The sequence below is a fragment of the Panicum hallii genome, chromosome 5 (genome assembly GCF_002211085.1).
Source record: "Panicum hallii strain FIL2 chromosome 5, PHallii_v3.1, whole genome shotgun sequence".
Taxonomy (NCBI): Eukaryota; Viridiplantae; Streptophyta; class Magnoliopsida; order Poales; family Poaceae; genus Panicum; species Panicum hallii.
In genome coordinates this window covers 9,418,542-9,433,599 of record NC_038046.1, presented here as the reverse complement: position 1 = coordinate 9,433,599, position 15,058 = coordinate 9,418,542, and the positions used below count along the sequence as shown (strand labels likewise).

The window sequence follows — 15,058 nt, the reverse complement described above, 5'->3', positions numbered from 1 at the left end:
ACAGTGATACTACAGTAATCATCCGTTAATTATGGACTAATATACCTCATTAGATTCGTCTCGCGAATTAGATCTGGGGTTCTGCAATTAGTTTTATAATTAGACTTTATTTAATACTTCTAAATGATAAGATTTTTAATATGACCCTCTAAAATTTAGTCTAAAAAATGAACACACCCTAAACCGAACTGAGCGCGCTGGGGCAATCGACTGCTCAATGTCAGAACAAAAATCGAAGCATGCAGACGATTCGAACCATGAGCTACTATCTCAATTAAAATACTCCACGTACAGGACTGGGTGGATGTCGTACGCAGCGCAGGTGCTCAACCATCATCCAGTTTTGAATTTTTTTATTTTATTTGGAGCAGCAGTCGAATGCAGCAGTAGAGCATGCGAACCATACTTTTATTCGGCTTTGGTGAATTTCAAAAGTCAAACCAGCACTGGGGTTGCCCTAGGATACTCTGTGCATTGTTAATTTAAAATTTGAATCATTAAAAATAATTAGATTCTTGAACGGTGTTGCACACATATATGTGCATAATCAACAGTGAGGATTTACTATCGACGTGTCATGGTTGAACTTAGGTCCATGCCTCGGTTCAACGATTTCTCAAGACAGCGAGCAAGATAAACACCACATACATAAACAAGTTTAACTGCCAGTAATGATAAGTTGCCAGTAAAAAAATTCAGCATCCTCAAGCTGGAAGATTATGACTTCATCAAACAAGTTTATCACCAAAATTTGTGACACCACAGTTCCCAGAAAAAAAAACTTTGACTCTATAGTTCACAAGAAGTATGACAGAATGGTTACAACGAAGTAGCTTGGATATGGACTGTGTTTCTTGTAAGCCAAGTCCATAGCCATTGCCATCAGATAATTGTAAAACTACTGGTCAACTCATACATGGTCCATCTGACAATATATGCCTGTAACTCTGAAAATAAAAAATTAACCGAAAAATTCACTTCAAAAACTGAAGCCTCCTATGGAATATAGATGCACAATTCATAATAATCCATTAAGTACACAGAAGCTACAAAATTCTCAAAATTGCACATGGTGGTCTCTGTCAAAATTTCCATCCTTGGTCACCAAGTGTGTCTGCGCGTTTCATTCTTCGATGTGCGAAGCATGGTGAACAGATATCAGCCATGTGCCATCAACTTTCTCAAAGATGTTGGTGGCGACTTGCTTTCCCCAAGTTCTTCCTTTGTTCTTCACCACCTCCAAGCATGTGACGTAACCAAGGTTGCCACGGATGTGAACCTCTATGTTCCTGAGATCAATACTCAGTGGAAACTCATAATCTGCATTGCAAACCATCTCCCAGCTTTGCATGACCACATCATAACCAGATATCCGACCTGCAGCAGGGTGTATTACATACACATGGTCACCCTTAGCCCAGATAGAGTACATCGCAGCAATATCTCCATTCTTGAAGGCATTGTAGAACCGTGCATTGGCTGTGAGGAGTGAAGCTTCAGCATCCTCATGGAGGATACGTAGATCATCCCGGATCTTTGCGGCGCGGGCATAATCTTCTTCCTCGATGGCTCTGTCCAAATTAGACTGAAGAGTTTCTTCATCGACCAACATATCCTCAGTTTTTGAATATCCATCAGACTCCCCACTTTTAACAGGGACAATTTTGCATCTTCTCAAATTGGAATCTGCAATTTGAATCCCTGCACTGAAGATGACATGTAAGCCATTTTGAGAATAGCATATGATTCTGCATTTCTTGTGGGAAGTGTTTCGAAATCACATTCGTGCAAATACCACTCCTGATCTTTTCTCCTAGGTCCAAAGTTCTGCAAATACTTCGTTAAGAATTACACGTGCAGTTGATTAAGGGAGTCTAGGTTCACAAGGTGGAGTTTGGGCCTTTAGAATTAGAACCAACTGAATATGCGTTAGCAATCGATGCTTGAAAGAAATAAATGTTTACTGCCTGGAGGCCTCATATTCATCAAACTAACCTTCCATTTGGGGTCACCCTCCCCTGGAGCACCGCACTAGCGACTAATTGACAAAGAATCTGCTATCAGCGCAGTTTAATTCCAAATCTATACGCAAGATACGAGAGAAATTACTCCCCAAAAGGACCGAACCGTTCCAAATTGGGAGGGGCACGAGAGGAACAGGTAATAACACCATCAAATCGATCGAGTGGATCCACCACCAGGAAATTCGTAGGCGACCTCAAGAAAATGGATCAAGAAATCGAAGATATCATGTGAGATAAGGGGGCTCACAAGGTTCTGTCCGAGTAACGTCGTCCGATGCAGAGTCGCGTAGCGGCGAAGCTGGCGCTGCCGGGGAAGAAGGCCGCCTCGCGGAGCCCCACGGCTGCAGATGGCCGCGACCACGCGCTAGCAGCCGGCGCCGCCGACGACATCGCCGGAAATTTGTCCCCTCGAAATCTTTTCTTCGTTTTCCCTTGAACAACTTTGACTATGTCTACAGTACATATGTCATCCGGCTCTTATCTTGGAAACAATTGCAAAAACACCCCTGTAGAACTGTCATTTCTCAATTACTTCCTTCATTCCAAATTATAATTACACGCGCGGTACTTTTTTTTTTCTTAACACGAAGTAATATATTAAACTGAGTAAATCTGTTAAACTAAACGTTCGTTATAGATTATGTTCCGAATCGTGTCTGGGGGCTCATTAAACCAAATTACATCTTTAAACACATCATCTTGCTTAGCTATAACATGAGCTGCCTCATTACACCATCTACTAATATGGGTAAAAGTTACAAAAGGATTTTCACTGATTAAATTTCTAACATCGTGAATAATGACTGTCACATAAGATCTATCATAGACCTTAGATTTTATCTTCTTGATAACACTTAAATTTTATCTTCTTGATAACACTTAAAGAGTCAGATACCATAACAACTTGCTGCAAATTGTACTATAAGGAAAAGGAGACAGTACTATAAGGAAAAGGAGACAGCTCTCCTATCGCTATTGCTTGAGCTAGCTCTGGATCATCAAATCTTTTGTATTAACTGACAGCAAGCGACAATAAAATCACCTCTATGAAGTACACGCACGGTACTTCCTCCCAATAAAAACAAAATAATTTATAATTTGAAATGAAGTGAGTACTTTTATTTTTTGTGTAATTTTTGCTGGTAAAAAAAGAGACAACTATCACATTGCTCCTCATAAAAGGATTGATCATACTGCAACAACTATTTTTTTTCTATCCAACCCACGCCCAGAATACTTCTTTTTTTATCTAGGAGTGAAAGTGGTATACATAATTTCCAAATTTGATTCGAATACAAGTTTTATGGATATGTGGATGAGTTTTTTTTATATCTATGCGGTATGATAGCTCGAATCCGATTGCGCGCGGATGCGAAGTAGAATACAATACTAGCAAAATCCGGTAAATATGGATTATTCAATAATTACATACGGATTATCCAAGGTTTATAATAGAATATTTGATTACTTTAGATAGCCAACACAATCAAGTATGGAGCGTCAATATAATACTTTAGATGTGATTTCCAAACCACATTGTGAAACACAAAGGTGAGTATTTTTCGTGTTGTGTTTTTGGTTTATGAATGATTCGATGTTCTAATGCATAAAATGCTAAACATGTGTCATTGGAGTATTTTTATCTACTTTCGCTGATCCGACTCCACACCATTTTCAATATCCGGAAAATTCCTTATCCGTAACCATATCTGTGAAGCATCCGCTCACTTCGCATTCGATAAAAAATTAATATGGCTATCCATCCCAATCTGATCAGCTTTCGTTCTTATTCTTAGTCATCGATTCAATCTATCTAACGGCGACGGTTTGATTTCTATCCTTTAATCCTATCTAAAATCTTAAAATTACACTTCTTATAGGGCGGATGAAGTAAGTGTTAGTGCGGATTAATCTTACTGCACCATCATCGCCCAATAAAATCTATATCGAGATTGAATGCCGTAGCCTTAAAATATAAATTTTTAACTTCGTCACCATATTTTCGTCTCCACACGCCTTTCCTTCGTTCCTTTCTCCACTAAGCCCACGAAATTTCTACTTTTGCATCTATCCTACGGTAAAAAAAATCGAGTTTTGGCTTTTCATCTTTCTTTTATACACATTAAAATTGTTTGGATCTTTTTTGATGAAATGAACTTGTTTGGTTGGTAGTCAAGACTTGTCTTGATGTTAGGTGAGTGCGCACTATCCACGCACTCATCCACGACCTCAATCGCAAGTGCACGAGGGCTTGACGTCCAACAACAATGGAGAGCACTCGTGACATGGAGAAGCTCGCAGCTCGAACCATTTTATAGCTCGTTGGCCATGGCGCTTATGTCTCGCGGACTATCTGGGCTATTGCCGCCGCAGCCGTTGTCCAAAAGCTCCCTAAACGTGCCTGTCTATAACCAATTTTCTTAGGTCTTTGTTTCCACCCAAGATTATATAATCTAGATTATAATCTATAAGCTAGAGGAGAGTAGCTTATAGGATTATGATAATCTAGCTTACAGATTGGAATAATCTAGCTATAATCTATAGTATTTTTGTTTCATATTATAGATTATAAGCTAGATTATATAATTTAGGTGGAAAACAAACATCCCCTTAGTATGGCTCAGCTAATTTCAGGCAATTGGGTATACTGTAAATCTGTAATCCCTAAATTCGGTATCAATAATAGTATGTGAGAAGAAGTCTTGTGTTCATTTTTTTTCTCAAAAGAGAAGGACCGAATGCATTATATTTTGGTACATGTTAGTCTGATAGTACTCTTGATCACTCATATTTCTAATGAATTATAACCTAATTAGATGTGTAATCGTTAATGCTTACAGAGACTTGGTACATACTCCCTCCGGCCTATATTATTGGTCATTTTGACTTTTCCAGATATATAGTTTTTTTATGCATCTACATATATATTTATATTTAGATATATAGCAAAGTCTATAAATTTAGAAAAGCCAAAACAACTAATTATTTAAAATGAATGGAGCATAGCGCTTGTGCTTATTTACAAGCTTCCCGTAAAATTCATTTTGCCTCACGGTCCGTCACTACATGGTAATGACAATTTGTACAAAGATGGAATATTTTGAGAGAGGGAGGGGCACACTATCACACATCTAACCGGCAGTTCCCTTATGAGTTTTGACTCTACAATTTGTATCTTGTAAGCAACTTGCCTACTGCTAGCAATAAACTATTAGGTGATTACACTGGCTACTGATTACTAGTTCGTAATACGGCATTAGTTTTTGACTTGTGCATATAAAACACACGCACTTGCAAGATGAAAACGACAACCACCATTTTCCATATGGAACGACTGCGCGGACCGACAAGAACCTAGGAACCGATCTTGGATCTTCTCTCGGAGTGCCCCAAGCTAGCGAACGAGCCATGGACGCCACCGGTGATCAGCTCATGCGTGCGCAGGCCGAGCTGTGGAACCACGTCTTCGCGTACACCAGATCCATGTCCCTCCGGTGCGCCGTCGAGCTCGGCATCCCCGACGCCGTACACCGCCTCGGCGGCGCTGCAACGGTCCCGGAGCTTGCCGCGGCGCTCTCCCTGCCACCCTCCAGGGCGCCGTACCTGCGCCGCCTCATGCGGCTGCTCGCGCACGCCGGGTTTTTCGTCTTCGATGACGCGGCAGCCAGCTACGGGCTCACCCCGCTCTCGCGCCTCCTAGTGTCCGCGCCCGGCGCGGGTGGGCAGGGCCTATCGCCGTTCGCTCTCGCCATGCTGCACCCCATCGTCGTGTCGCCGTCCATGTCCCTGGCGTCCTGGTTCCGCGCCGCGGACGCCCGCACCGCCGCGGCGCGAGTCCCGTTCGAGGCCGCGCACGGGCGCGACCTCTGGGCGGTGGCGAAGGACGACCGGGAGTTCGGCGCGGCGTTCAACGACGCCATGGCGTGCGACGGCCGTTTCGTGATGGATGTGCTCGTGCGCGATCACCGCGACGTGTTCCGGGGCCTCACCTCGCTGGTGGATGTCGGTGGTGGGTCCGGCGGCGCCGCCAGGGCCATCGCCGCCGCGTTCCCGCACGTCAGGTGCAGCGTCCTTGAACTGCCACACGTCGTCGCCAGTGTACCGCCAGACGAACGCGGCGGCGTGGAGTTCGTCGCCGGGGACATGTTCGAGAGCGTCTCCAAGGCCGACGCCGTCCTCCTCAAGGTCCGGCGCCCACTTCGCTTCGCCATCAGCTCATCACTCTCCTTTACCATGTGAAACTGAACGACGACTTCGTGGTTGCTACCTTGCTGACTTGTGCAGTGGGTCCTGCATGGATGGGACGACGAGAAGTGCGTGCGCTTACTGCGGCGGTGCAGGGAGGCGATCCCTTCGAGGGAGGCCGGCGGCCGGGTGATCGTGATGGACCTGGTGGTGGGATCGAGCCCGGCGGATGAGAAGGCTACAGAGACGCAGCTACTGTGGGACGTGATGATGATGGGGGTAGTCGGGAGCCCCGAGCGGGACGAGCGCGAGTGGCGCAAGATCTTCGAGGACGCGGGCTTCAGCGGCTACAAGATCGTGGCCTTCCTTGGAATCCGATCGGTGATCGAGGTCTACCCTTGATTTCCTCTAGAACACGCAGACCATTCTGCACTCTGTTTCTTCAGTCAAATAGCCATTCTCAAACATTCAGACGGTTCTACACGACTGATCTCCCAGTAAGCTACCAGGAAAATGATTATTCATGTTATGAATAGACAGGGCATCCACACACAACGCACCAGAATAAAGGTCCATAAGCAACATATCTTGAAACGAAGCAATGGTCTTACATACTGATACAATCACACGATCTAGGCAGGCCACTGCAACCAAGGCTCATGATAGAGCTACAAAAGTCATACAGGAGCTCAGTTAAAGACACATAACAGATACATTAAAGCTGACAGACCTTCCCATGAATCTAAATCTGACATCGTTAGCTTCATCAGCTTCATCGCACAATGGATCTGAAGGATAGCCACAAAAGTTACAATGGTGCATATCAGGATACACAACCATAATACTTTGGGTGGCCAGGTGAGGCATGCAGGGGAATGGTTCACCAATCATCCTTCCTTGACTTGTGCAGATGACTGAATAGCTTGAGCAGACCAATGGAGGGAATGAGGTCAAAAGGCAGCTTATGCATACACTGGGGTACTGGGAAAGTAGAACTTCTAATCTGAGTGCTTGAAAATACTAGGAAACATAACTGAAGTAGCATCACATTCCGAAGGGGGCGGCACAGAGAGCCGGAAGAGCAGCACTAGGGGTGGAGCGGTTGTACCCGAACAAGTCCAGCATCCGTGGATTCTGGCACTCAGCCTCATAACTCACTTCCTTCACGCTATCATCATCAGCTGGCAAGATCTTCTCAGTCAATGAGAAACCAAAAAGCCTGCAGCTAGTTTTGCGAACCTCCCTTCCACCAGACCCAATCTTAGCAGCATCTCCAGGTGCTGAAGCTCTCCTAGCCTCAAATTGATCCAAGCTAATTTGAGCAGGTGTTTCATGATGTGACCTGGTCTGAGCTTCCCACGACATATCAAATGGGCAAGGCTGACTGCCATTTGCACCTTCGCCAGCAGTCTTGTTTCCCAAACCAAGCTGTGATGACACAGTTTGGTTAAGCATGTGATTGGGATGGGGAGGGGGCACTTGTGCTGCAGGCGGAGTAGATAGTGTGAGAGAACATTCTTGAGCTGTGGCTGATAATCCGTTAACAGCAGCAGGGGTGTGCATATAACCACGCAGCCCATATACACCTTTCAGTGAACAAGCCTCAGACATCATTCCTTGGAACATAGGAACTGCCTGAGAAATTTCTTGACCTTGCAAGACCTCTGAGAATCCAATAGATTCATTGAAGCCTACATATTGGTAGGTAAAGCCAGAGTTCTGTACTGCAAGTCTGCCTGTTGGACCACTCAACATGCAGCTTCGTGCATTAGTAAGGAACCTACTAGCATCAGAAGATTGAAATTTTGCAACCTCAGCTGTTTGAGCAGCACACGTAACACGATGAGTCCTAAAACCCATCAATTCTTGACCTTGCAAGACCCTGGGTAACTTTCCAGTTTCCATGGAGTCAGTACAACCATTCCCTGCATCATCTAATGCGATAGTCAATTAGCAGTTCAAGGATAGTGTAGGTATGTACAGACATTAGTCTTGTGCTATGAGAACTTACACATTGTTGGAACGTCCAAATTTCCCGGAGGACATAACTTGGTTCTTTTAGAACTAGATGCAGACAGAGAATGGGCAGCAGAGACTGAACCACCAACTATATCGATCTCCCATGGAGATACTCTATCTTGGCCATTGCATTCAGAACCATCCTCCCATCTTATCTGTACAAAGAGACAACACTCAGCAACCAAGTATTACTTAATCCGCATAGCACTGATCATTATGAATAGACAGTTATAAATTGAACTATCCTCAGTATACATAGCATGTACTATTTCTTATTTAAAAGGGAAGCAAGACAAACGTCAGCAATTCGTGCTAAATAGCAGACATTTTCACCATTATGCTTTCATTGTGGATAAATACTTGTAGCTGAAGATCAAAACCTCAAAAAACTTCTAAGTTGTTGCGCACATAGTGTGGTTGTAAAGTTTTCGGCACCTGGTAAAGCCATGTTGGTCTTTCCTGTGTAATATCCAGGCTGGTGGTTTGATTTAAGTTTCCTTATAAGCTTGCCACAGTATAGCATGCATGGTTATTTCCACCAGGTCAAAATATGAAACATTGCATATAGCTATCACCCAACCAACAATAACGAGTTAACAACAGCTCAAGACTAGTATTGTTCGTGTTGTTGCATTTCTCTTGCGGTCGAAGACCTAAGGTGTTGCATGGAAATTCATTGTTTATTGGTTAGCATTGTCCTCTACTTACTCCCTTAACAAGACTGCGGTAGAAACCATCTTTACCAGAATCCAACCAGTCTCCAAAAGAGCATACATTTATAAAAGCTTGCCAGGCAGCTGGCAATAATGAGATTCAGAGTCTAAAGCTCAACAAGATCAGCAGAAATGCATACCAGCAGGCTTCTCCACTTTGAGCCAGGCCATTTCATGGGATCTACTTCACTAATGCCAACAACCATTCCAGATCGCCTAAAAAGATAGAATGTAAGAAACAGGAATGTAATGCGTACAACAAAATTTTAGTTTAATTGGAAAAAGAAACAGACCTTTCACTAACATCTTCATTCTGGCATTGGAAGTTGATCCTCGCTCCAATACAGACTGGATGGTTGAGGCTCTTAAGGAACTTCCGGTATGGAATTATATATTCCGAAGAAGCAGCTCTGCAAACAAAGAATTCAAATGGAAATCTGTTTATTCTCAACCAACACAGAAGTCTCTCTTTACTTGGTTGGTATTCAACATATAAGTCTTCTTTTACAGGAATTCCGACTGATATTTTTGTTATATATTAGCAGAGATACAAATTCCTATGCTTTGGAGTAACTTTGATAGCAACTTATACCAAGAGATACCAAGAGATGTTAGTCAAGGGATTTAGGCATGGGATATGTTACCAGCAAAGATACAGAGAAGAAGAAAGTTGCTAAAATGTATCAAAGTTCATGTTTAAGCACGATCACTACTTAACTTTACTATTGAGCATTTTACAGTATGTCATCAACAATGCCATATTGTACCAAGTCAAGATTACATGCTTGATATAAAGCAAAATAGACAATACCAGAACGAATAATGTATGTTAAGTCAACAAACCTTGGATTGTAAGAAATGTGAAAGACACTTCTATGTTTCAAGGAATCATATACAGCAGACAACGTATGTCGCTTTGCACTGTCGCTACTGAAATCTTCAAAAAGGGCCTCATTTTTAAGCTGAACGGCTCTCCTTACGCCCAATCTTAGTTCACCATCATCACCTCTACAAAGGTAACAAAAAACACTTTGGTGAATAAGATACACAATGCACCTGTGCCTACCACATTGTTCATGTGTTTACCGGAGAAATAAGACTGCATCCCCTGAAACCAGTTTCTTTTTATTGACAAATGAACTCCATCCAGTTGTTAAGAGATGCCTACGAGGCTGACCTGGAACACAAAGCAATTTCATCACTTGCTTGTTTGAAATAGATAATGATAAAAACAACTTAAGCAACACCAAGTTCAGAAATCAGCTGCACTATTATTCAAAATACACTAATTCTTGTAAGAAACAAAACACTGCTCGAGAAAAGCAATTAATCTTCACAGTGCACACAATATTTCAAAGATAAAAGCACACACACGATAAAAGTTATAAAACACTACTTATACTAGAATGTGAAACAGAATTCATATCAGTCAGATTTTTGCAAATGCAAAACTGAGGGGAAAAAATAGTACCCTGAAAATAGAAATTTTAAAGTTTGGGCTACATCTGCTACAGATTTCATATTAATTACTAAACAAGATTTAGGGTAGGTACACGTGTTATAAAAAGAGATAACACATGAACAGAGGTTTTAGCATTGGACATTATTTGCCTCTGAAATGTAAACTTATATGGAAGCAACACTCATAAGTCTCATATAGAAGTGTGATACGAAATATTCACATGAAACATGGTAAACACATATATTGTAAAATGGGCATTATTCATTTCTTGTCTAGTAAAGTGTAAAACTGATCTCACCCCTATAAATATGACGAAACTTCCACTTGGCTCCATGCAAATCCTTGGCAACAAGCTCTTGAGAAGGCCTGAGTTGATTATAGTCCTACCAAGAACACAGCACCCAAAAGCATTTAACACTGAAGCACAAGGCAAGGAGCAGTTTCAAGAGCCAAATAGCACAATGAAAGATATATCACCAGCGGTGGGAAACAGTCCTCAGCAGCTCGGCGAGGAACAGAAAACCCTCCATGTGTGCTAGTGTCAGAGGCAGTGAGCGTTTTGCAGAACATGTGCAGCATCCGGGACTTCCTTTCAGCATCAAAATCCTCCATGTCATCGTCCCCTTCAACTCCACCACCACGCACATTTCTCCCAAATGCCTGATTGAACAAAATGTGCAGTTGGTTCTTAAACGTGACAATAAACGTGAAAGTATTCTTTTCATATCCCTCAGGAAATTAATTTCACATTCCGTCCTTGTTCATTATAGCTGACTGCTATAAAGATTCACTACGTACTGAAATATGCCAATAGCAGTATGCTAGGCATTCTAAATGAAACTACATTACACGAAGATGCCTATTCCAAGTTTCCAACCAAAAATCACCATGAAGAGCTCAACGTAGAAGGAACTAAAAATGCATATTCCATCTATCGCGCCTCTTCCCAAATCAACCTGAGCAGCCAAAGCCAAAAAAGGCAAACGCACACATTTACGAATGCTTACACCACACCGAGAACTGAAAACGAAACAGGCTATGACACATTTGACACCCCAAAAATCTTATCCAAGCATGGGGAACGTGATCCCCGCGGACCCCCATGAGCACACGAATCCAATCGGGTAATTTCGAGCAGATGTTTACCTCGCCCTCCGCCACCAGCGCCAGCCGCGCGTACACCTCGTCCGTCGCCGCATCCGCCTGCGCACAGCCATGCGAGTCCCGTCATAAAAAACAATGGAGCCCCAAAACAGCCGCCGGCCACCTCTAAAAGGCTAAAACACCTCGCAGATATGGCACAGTTCTGCTCGCACTCACGCATAGCTCGATGTCCGCGACGCGGCACACCACGTGCGGCGGCAGGTCCGCCGCGACGTCCCCGCCTCCAACCGCAGCGAGGTGACCCTGCGGCAGGTACACGACGAGGCTGCCCCGCCGCGGCAGCGCGACCACGGGCCCCGCGCACGCGTGCCACAGGTCCCGGCACACCGCCGGCGGGGGGCGCCGCTCCTCGCCCTCACCGTCCACCATGTTGAGATCGATGCCCATGGCGCGCGCCGCCGCCACTAGGGTTCCGGCTCCTGCTCCGGTTCCCCCGCGGTCGTGCGCCCGTGCGGTCCGCCGCTCGGCCCCCTCCAGGGCAAGGCGGTTAAAAGGCGGAGCCGACCGCAACCCGGCGTGGAGGAGGAGAGGAGGGGGAGGACGAGGAGGATGAGCACCCCATTAATGCCTCCGGGGCCGTCGCGCTCCAGCCATCTCGTTCCCAGTCAGTCAGTCAGTCAGTCAGGCCCCCCCCCATGCCGCTCTGCTCCTGCGGCGACCGCGCTCCCTCCTCCCTTCTCCCCCCGCCTCGGCTGCCGCGATCGATGCCGGTCGCTGTTGCTTCCTGGGCCGCTGCCGGCTGCCGCTGCGTCACTGTGGCTAGCCTGCGACGCCCATGCCTTTATGACGCTGCTGTTTCGCGGGCTGCTGCTGGTGATGTGAAGTGAAGCCGAGGGCGGCGCGGTGAGGTGGGGATGAGGTGTGCGGGTGAGAGGAAGGGTGGGCGGAGAGGGAGAGCCACTGGGGTGCGGTGTGAGGTGAGGGGATGGATTGGACGGGGTGTTTTTTTAGCCTGCGGCTGGCTGCTGCCGATGCGTTTGCTGCTCTGCTGCGGAGTGGCACCGCGCTGCGGTGCTGTTGCGCGCTTACTGGCCGCCGTGCGCGGCCGCGGCTGCTGCTTTAGGTGCCACTGTTCCCCCGCCAGGAGGCCACCCGCCAGCGCCTCGGGCAAAGAGCGCACAGTGCCGTCCTCTCCCGCATTACTCCGCCTCCTCCCATCCCTCTCTCGGCCTCCTCTCAGTCTCAGGCTTTGCAACCGTGTGATCTCGAGCTTCCGGAATCCGGACGTGGTTTTGACCTGGAATTCGTCTCGGCTCGGTTGATCGGATTATAGGCTCGAGCCGAGCCCATCCTGCCTTTCACGGGAGCAGCCACAGCACTTTGCAGGTGGGATGAGTAGCGGTCGTAGCTCAGGATATGGTCTGCAGCTGTAGGTCATATGCAATGCGGTGCCGTGCAGTCGAAGGGCGTTATGGCTCTGGGTCGGGGGGTAGGAGCAGAGCAACCGAGCAGAGCTGTGCCCTGTGCTGCTTCCATGCCGTGGCTTCAATGCGAAGCCAGCAGTCGACGGACACGAACGGACGGATCTGACCGACCCAGTCGCAATCAATGGCCGATAAGTACGTATGCAGACGCGGTCATGATTAAGCAATGAGTGTGTGTGCCTCCTCACCGCCGCGCTCGCCTCTCGCGCGCGCGCTCCACCGCCTTGGCCGGGCGGCCGGCCTGCCTGTCCGTTCCGTCTCCGTGCGCGACAGGGAAGGGAGCCGATGGCGCCGGCGGCAAGTAGTAGGAGCAACTGGTGCGCCGTCCGCGTCAGCGCCCGCAAAGCGGTGTGGCGTGGCCATATGGGAACCGGGGAACGTGGTAGGATCGGCCCGTTCCATGCCCGCCACTACGGGCGGCGGCCACTAGACCCTCCCCCCGTCCACCGGCAGCCGTGTGCTCCCGCGCCCCGCACTGCACATCGACGGCGACGTGCACACGCCCCCCCCCCCCCCTCTCCCCAGTCTAGCGTCTAGCAGACGGTCCAGACCAGCAAGAAAAACTGTGTACGCCGGGCCAACGAGTCCAACAGACCACCACTGTTCGACGTACCGGTACCGCCGTGCGATGGGCACGGACGCGCTGCTCCTGGAGCTTGCCGTCTGCCGGAGCGTGGCGCAGCCGCAGTGGGATGTGGCCGAGCCGAGCCGAGCCGAGCCGAGCATCGTGTGGGTGACGGCGTAAAAGTGTGAAACCGTAAAAAAGGAGAGGTCGATTCACCGTGCCGGCCGCCCTGGGGCACCAAAAGGAGGGGCGGAGGAGCGGAGCCGTCGTATCGTCGCGACACTCCCGCTGCGCCTTGCTCCTTTTTACCAACCGGCTTTCACTGTTTACCCGGTCGTGTGGGCCAGCGGCAGCTCTGGCGCGCGCAGCAGCTATCCCGGGGGGCGCTCCGCTGCACTCCCGTGCACGGCGGCTCACGTTTTCTTCGGGTGACCTGCGCCCGGTCCGGTTTCCCTGTTTCTTCTACCCCAGCTCTCCTTTTTACGGCTTTACCCCACGCCCGCGCTCAGCTTTGCTCGTCTTTTCGGACGCGGAGGAGGGCGCTAGGCCAGGCAGCGGCAGAAGCGGACGCCGGGATGGATGGCCGGATGGGGACGACGCCTTTTGCAGCCAGCGACGAGTTCTTCCCGGAGCGCATCTCTGCCCTGCCTGCCTGCCTGCCTGCCGATGGCTGCTCATGGCTTTGCCTGTGGGGGCACGCACCACCGCACGGCACGGGCCACGGGTGGCACATCGAGTGACAAGACATAGAGCCGTTCTGCTTGCGCGCGGGGCCCGCGGGTCGCGTCCACTTTCCCGGTAGGGGGGCTAGGCGCCTACTGTAGTAGCCAGCCAGGGGGGGCCAGCCGGCCAGGCCAGGGCGGTGATTCGTCTGGTCCTCGTCCCCCGGCCGGGCAGGGGGCGGGGCTGGCCCGCACCACCCCGCTCGCGGCCTTTGGATCCGTCTGGCTGGTTGCTCTCGTGTCACCGATGCGATGCCCCCGGTGTGGTGGGGGGTGGACCTGTCTTGGCTTCGGTTAACAACTCTTCACGTGCGATGAAAAGGGCCTCGCCGCTTCATCAAAATGTAAAGCGCCGATGTGCTCCTGTCCTCCGGTCCTCCCTTTTAGCACAATTCTGCAATTTTTTCCCGGATAACTTTGGGTGATTTATACCGTAAGCACGTCGGCATCCAGATTGCACAGTTATTGGTGTGTGTGTTTTTTTGCGGGCAGTACAGGTATTGGTGTTTGCCGGGGCACTCTTGGCATCATTAATTGAACAAGTGTCTTGTTCCGGTGGCGGGTGCGTCAAGAGGCTACTGATGGTTCACCAACTGTTTCCGACCAGAAAAAGAAACTCATGCCCTTTGTATGGTGACCGGTGACCACGGCAATTTTGTGCAAAATAGGCCGATGAAAGTGTGTATATCCCACAGGCTAATGAGCGTGACCAGTTCGAGCCATTACTGATTACTCGGTAACTTACAGTAACAATATCACAATAATTCTCAGTGATACGAA

At 47.8% G+C, this 15,058-nt stretch overlaps 3 protein-coding genes across 4 annotated transcripts; 1 reads left to right on the top strand and 2 right to left on the bottom strand.

Moving 5' to 3' along the window:
• Positions 1 to 720: 720 nt before the first annotated feature.
• On the bottom strand, positions 721 to 4,905 carry LOC112892381. Its single transcript, XM_025959562.1, has 3 exons — positions 4,863 to 4,905; positions 2,272 to 2,476; positions 721 to 1,706 (listed from the first exon to the last, which is right to left on the bottom strand). Exons 1-3 carry the CDS (start codon positions 4,903 to 4,905, stop codon positions 1,124 to 1,126), a joined length of 831 nt encoding a protein of 276 aa, XP_025815347.1. The 3' UTR covers positions 721 to 1,123.
• Positions 4,906 to 5,230: 325 nt separating this feature from the next.
• Positions 5,231 to 6,629, top strand: LOC112893250 (5-pentadecatrienyl resorcinol O-methyltransferase-like). The gene is made up of 2 exons (XM_025960468.1): positions 5,231 to 6,209; positions 6,309 to 6,629. Exons 1-2 carry the CDS (start codon positions 5,433 to 5,435, stop codon positions 6,609 to 6,611), a joined length of 1,080 nt encoding a protein of 359 aa, XP_025816253.1. The 5' UTR covers positions 5,231 to 5,432; the 3' UTR covers positions 6,612 to 6,629.
• A 145-nt stretch (positions 6,630 to 6,774) lies between these two features.
• LOC112893249 (auxin response factor 3-like) lies at positions 6,775 to 12,494 on the bottom strand. Of its 2 annotated transcripts, none has more exons than XM_025960467.1 (10): positions 11,724 to 12,494; positions 11,550 to 11,606; positions 10,881 to 11,063; positions 10,702 to 10,786; positions 10,028 to 10,118; positions 9,785 to 9,949; positions 9,235 to 9,351; positions 9,082 to 9,157; positions 8,221 to 8,383; positions 6,775 to 8,134 (listed from the first exon to the last, which is right to left on the bottom strand). In XM_025960467.1, exons 1-10 carry the CDS (start codon positions 11,952 to 11,954, stop codon positions 7,254 to 7,256), a joined length of 2,049 nt encoding a protein of 682 aa, XP_025816252.1. In that variant the 5' UTR covers positions 11,955 to 12,494; the 3' UTR covers positions 6,775 to 7,253. The 2 variants fall into 2 exon arrangements, with proteins under 2 accessions (XP_025816252.1, XP_025816251.1); XM_025960466.1 differs by having other exon boundaries at positions 6,775 to 8,143; positions 11,724 to 12,035.
• Between the last annotated feature and the right edge of the window lie 2,564 nt (positions 12,495 to 15,058).

What these genes read in the sequence shown, in the direction of transcription:
- LOC112893250 (XM_025960468.1), top strand. Translation starts at nt 5,433, where the DNA reads ATGGACGCCACCGGTGATCAGCTCATGCGTGCGCAGGCCGAGCTGTGG. An exon ending in CCGACGCCGTCCTCCTCAAG is followed by an intron (nt 6,210 to 6,308) that starts GTCCGGCGCCCA and finishes TGACTTGTGCAG; the next exon opens with TGGGTCCTGCATGGATGGGA.
- LOC112892381 (XM_025959562.1), bottom strand. Translation starts at nt 4,905, where the DNA reads ATGACCAATAATATAGGCCGGAGGGAGTATGTACCAAGTCTCT. An exon ending in GGAGTATGTACCAAGTCTCT is followed by an intron (nt 2,477 to 4,862) that starts GTAAGCATTAAC and finishes TATGTACTGTAG; the next exon opens with ACATAGTCAAAGTTGTTCAA. An exon ending in CGTTACTCGGACAGAACCTT is followed by an intron (nt 1,707 to 2,271) that starts GTGAGCCCCCTT and finishes TGTCATCTTCAG; the next exon opens with TGCAGGGATTCAAATTGCAG.
- LOC112893249 (XM_025960466.1), bottom strand. Translation starts at nt 11,954, where the DNA reads ATGGGCATCGATCTCAACATGGTGGACGGTGAGGGCGAGGAGCGGCGC. An exon ending in TCGCGGACATCGAGCTATGC is followed by an intron (nt 11,607 to 11,723) that starts GTGAGTGCGAGC and finishes GGCTGTGCGCAG; the next exon opens with GCGGATGCGGCGACGGACGA. An exon ending in CACATTTCTTACAATCCAAG is followed by an intron (nt 9,352 to 9,784) that starts GTTTGTTGACTT and finishes CTTTGTTTGCAG; the next exon opens with AGCTGCTTCTTCGGAATATA.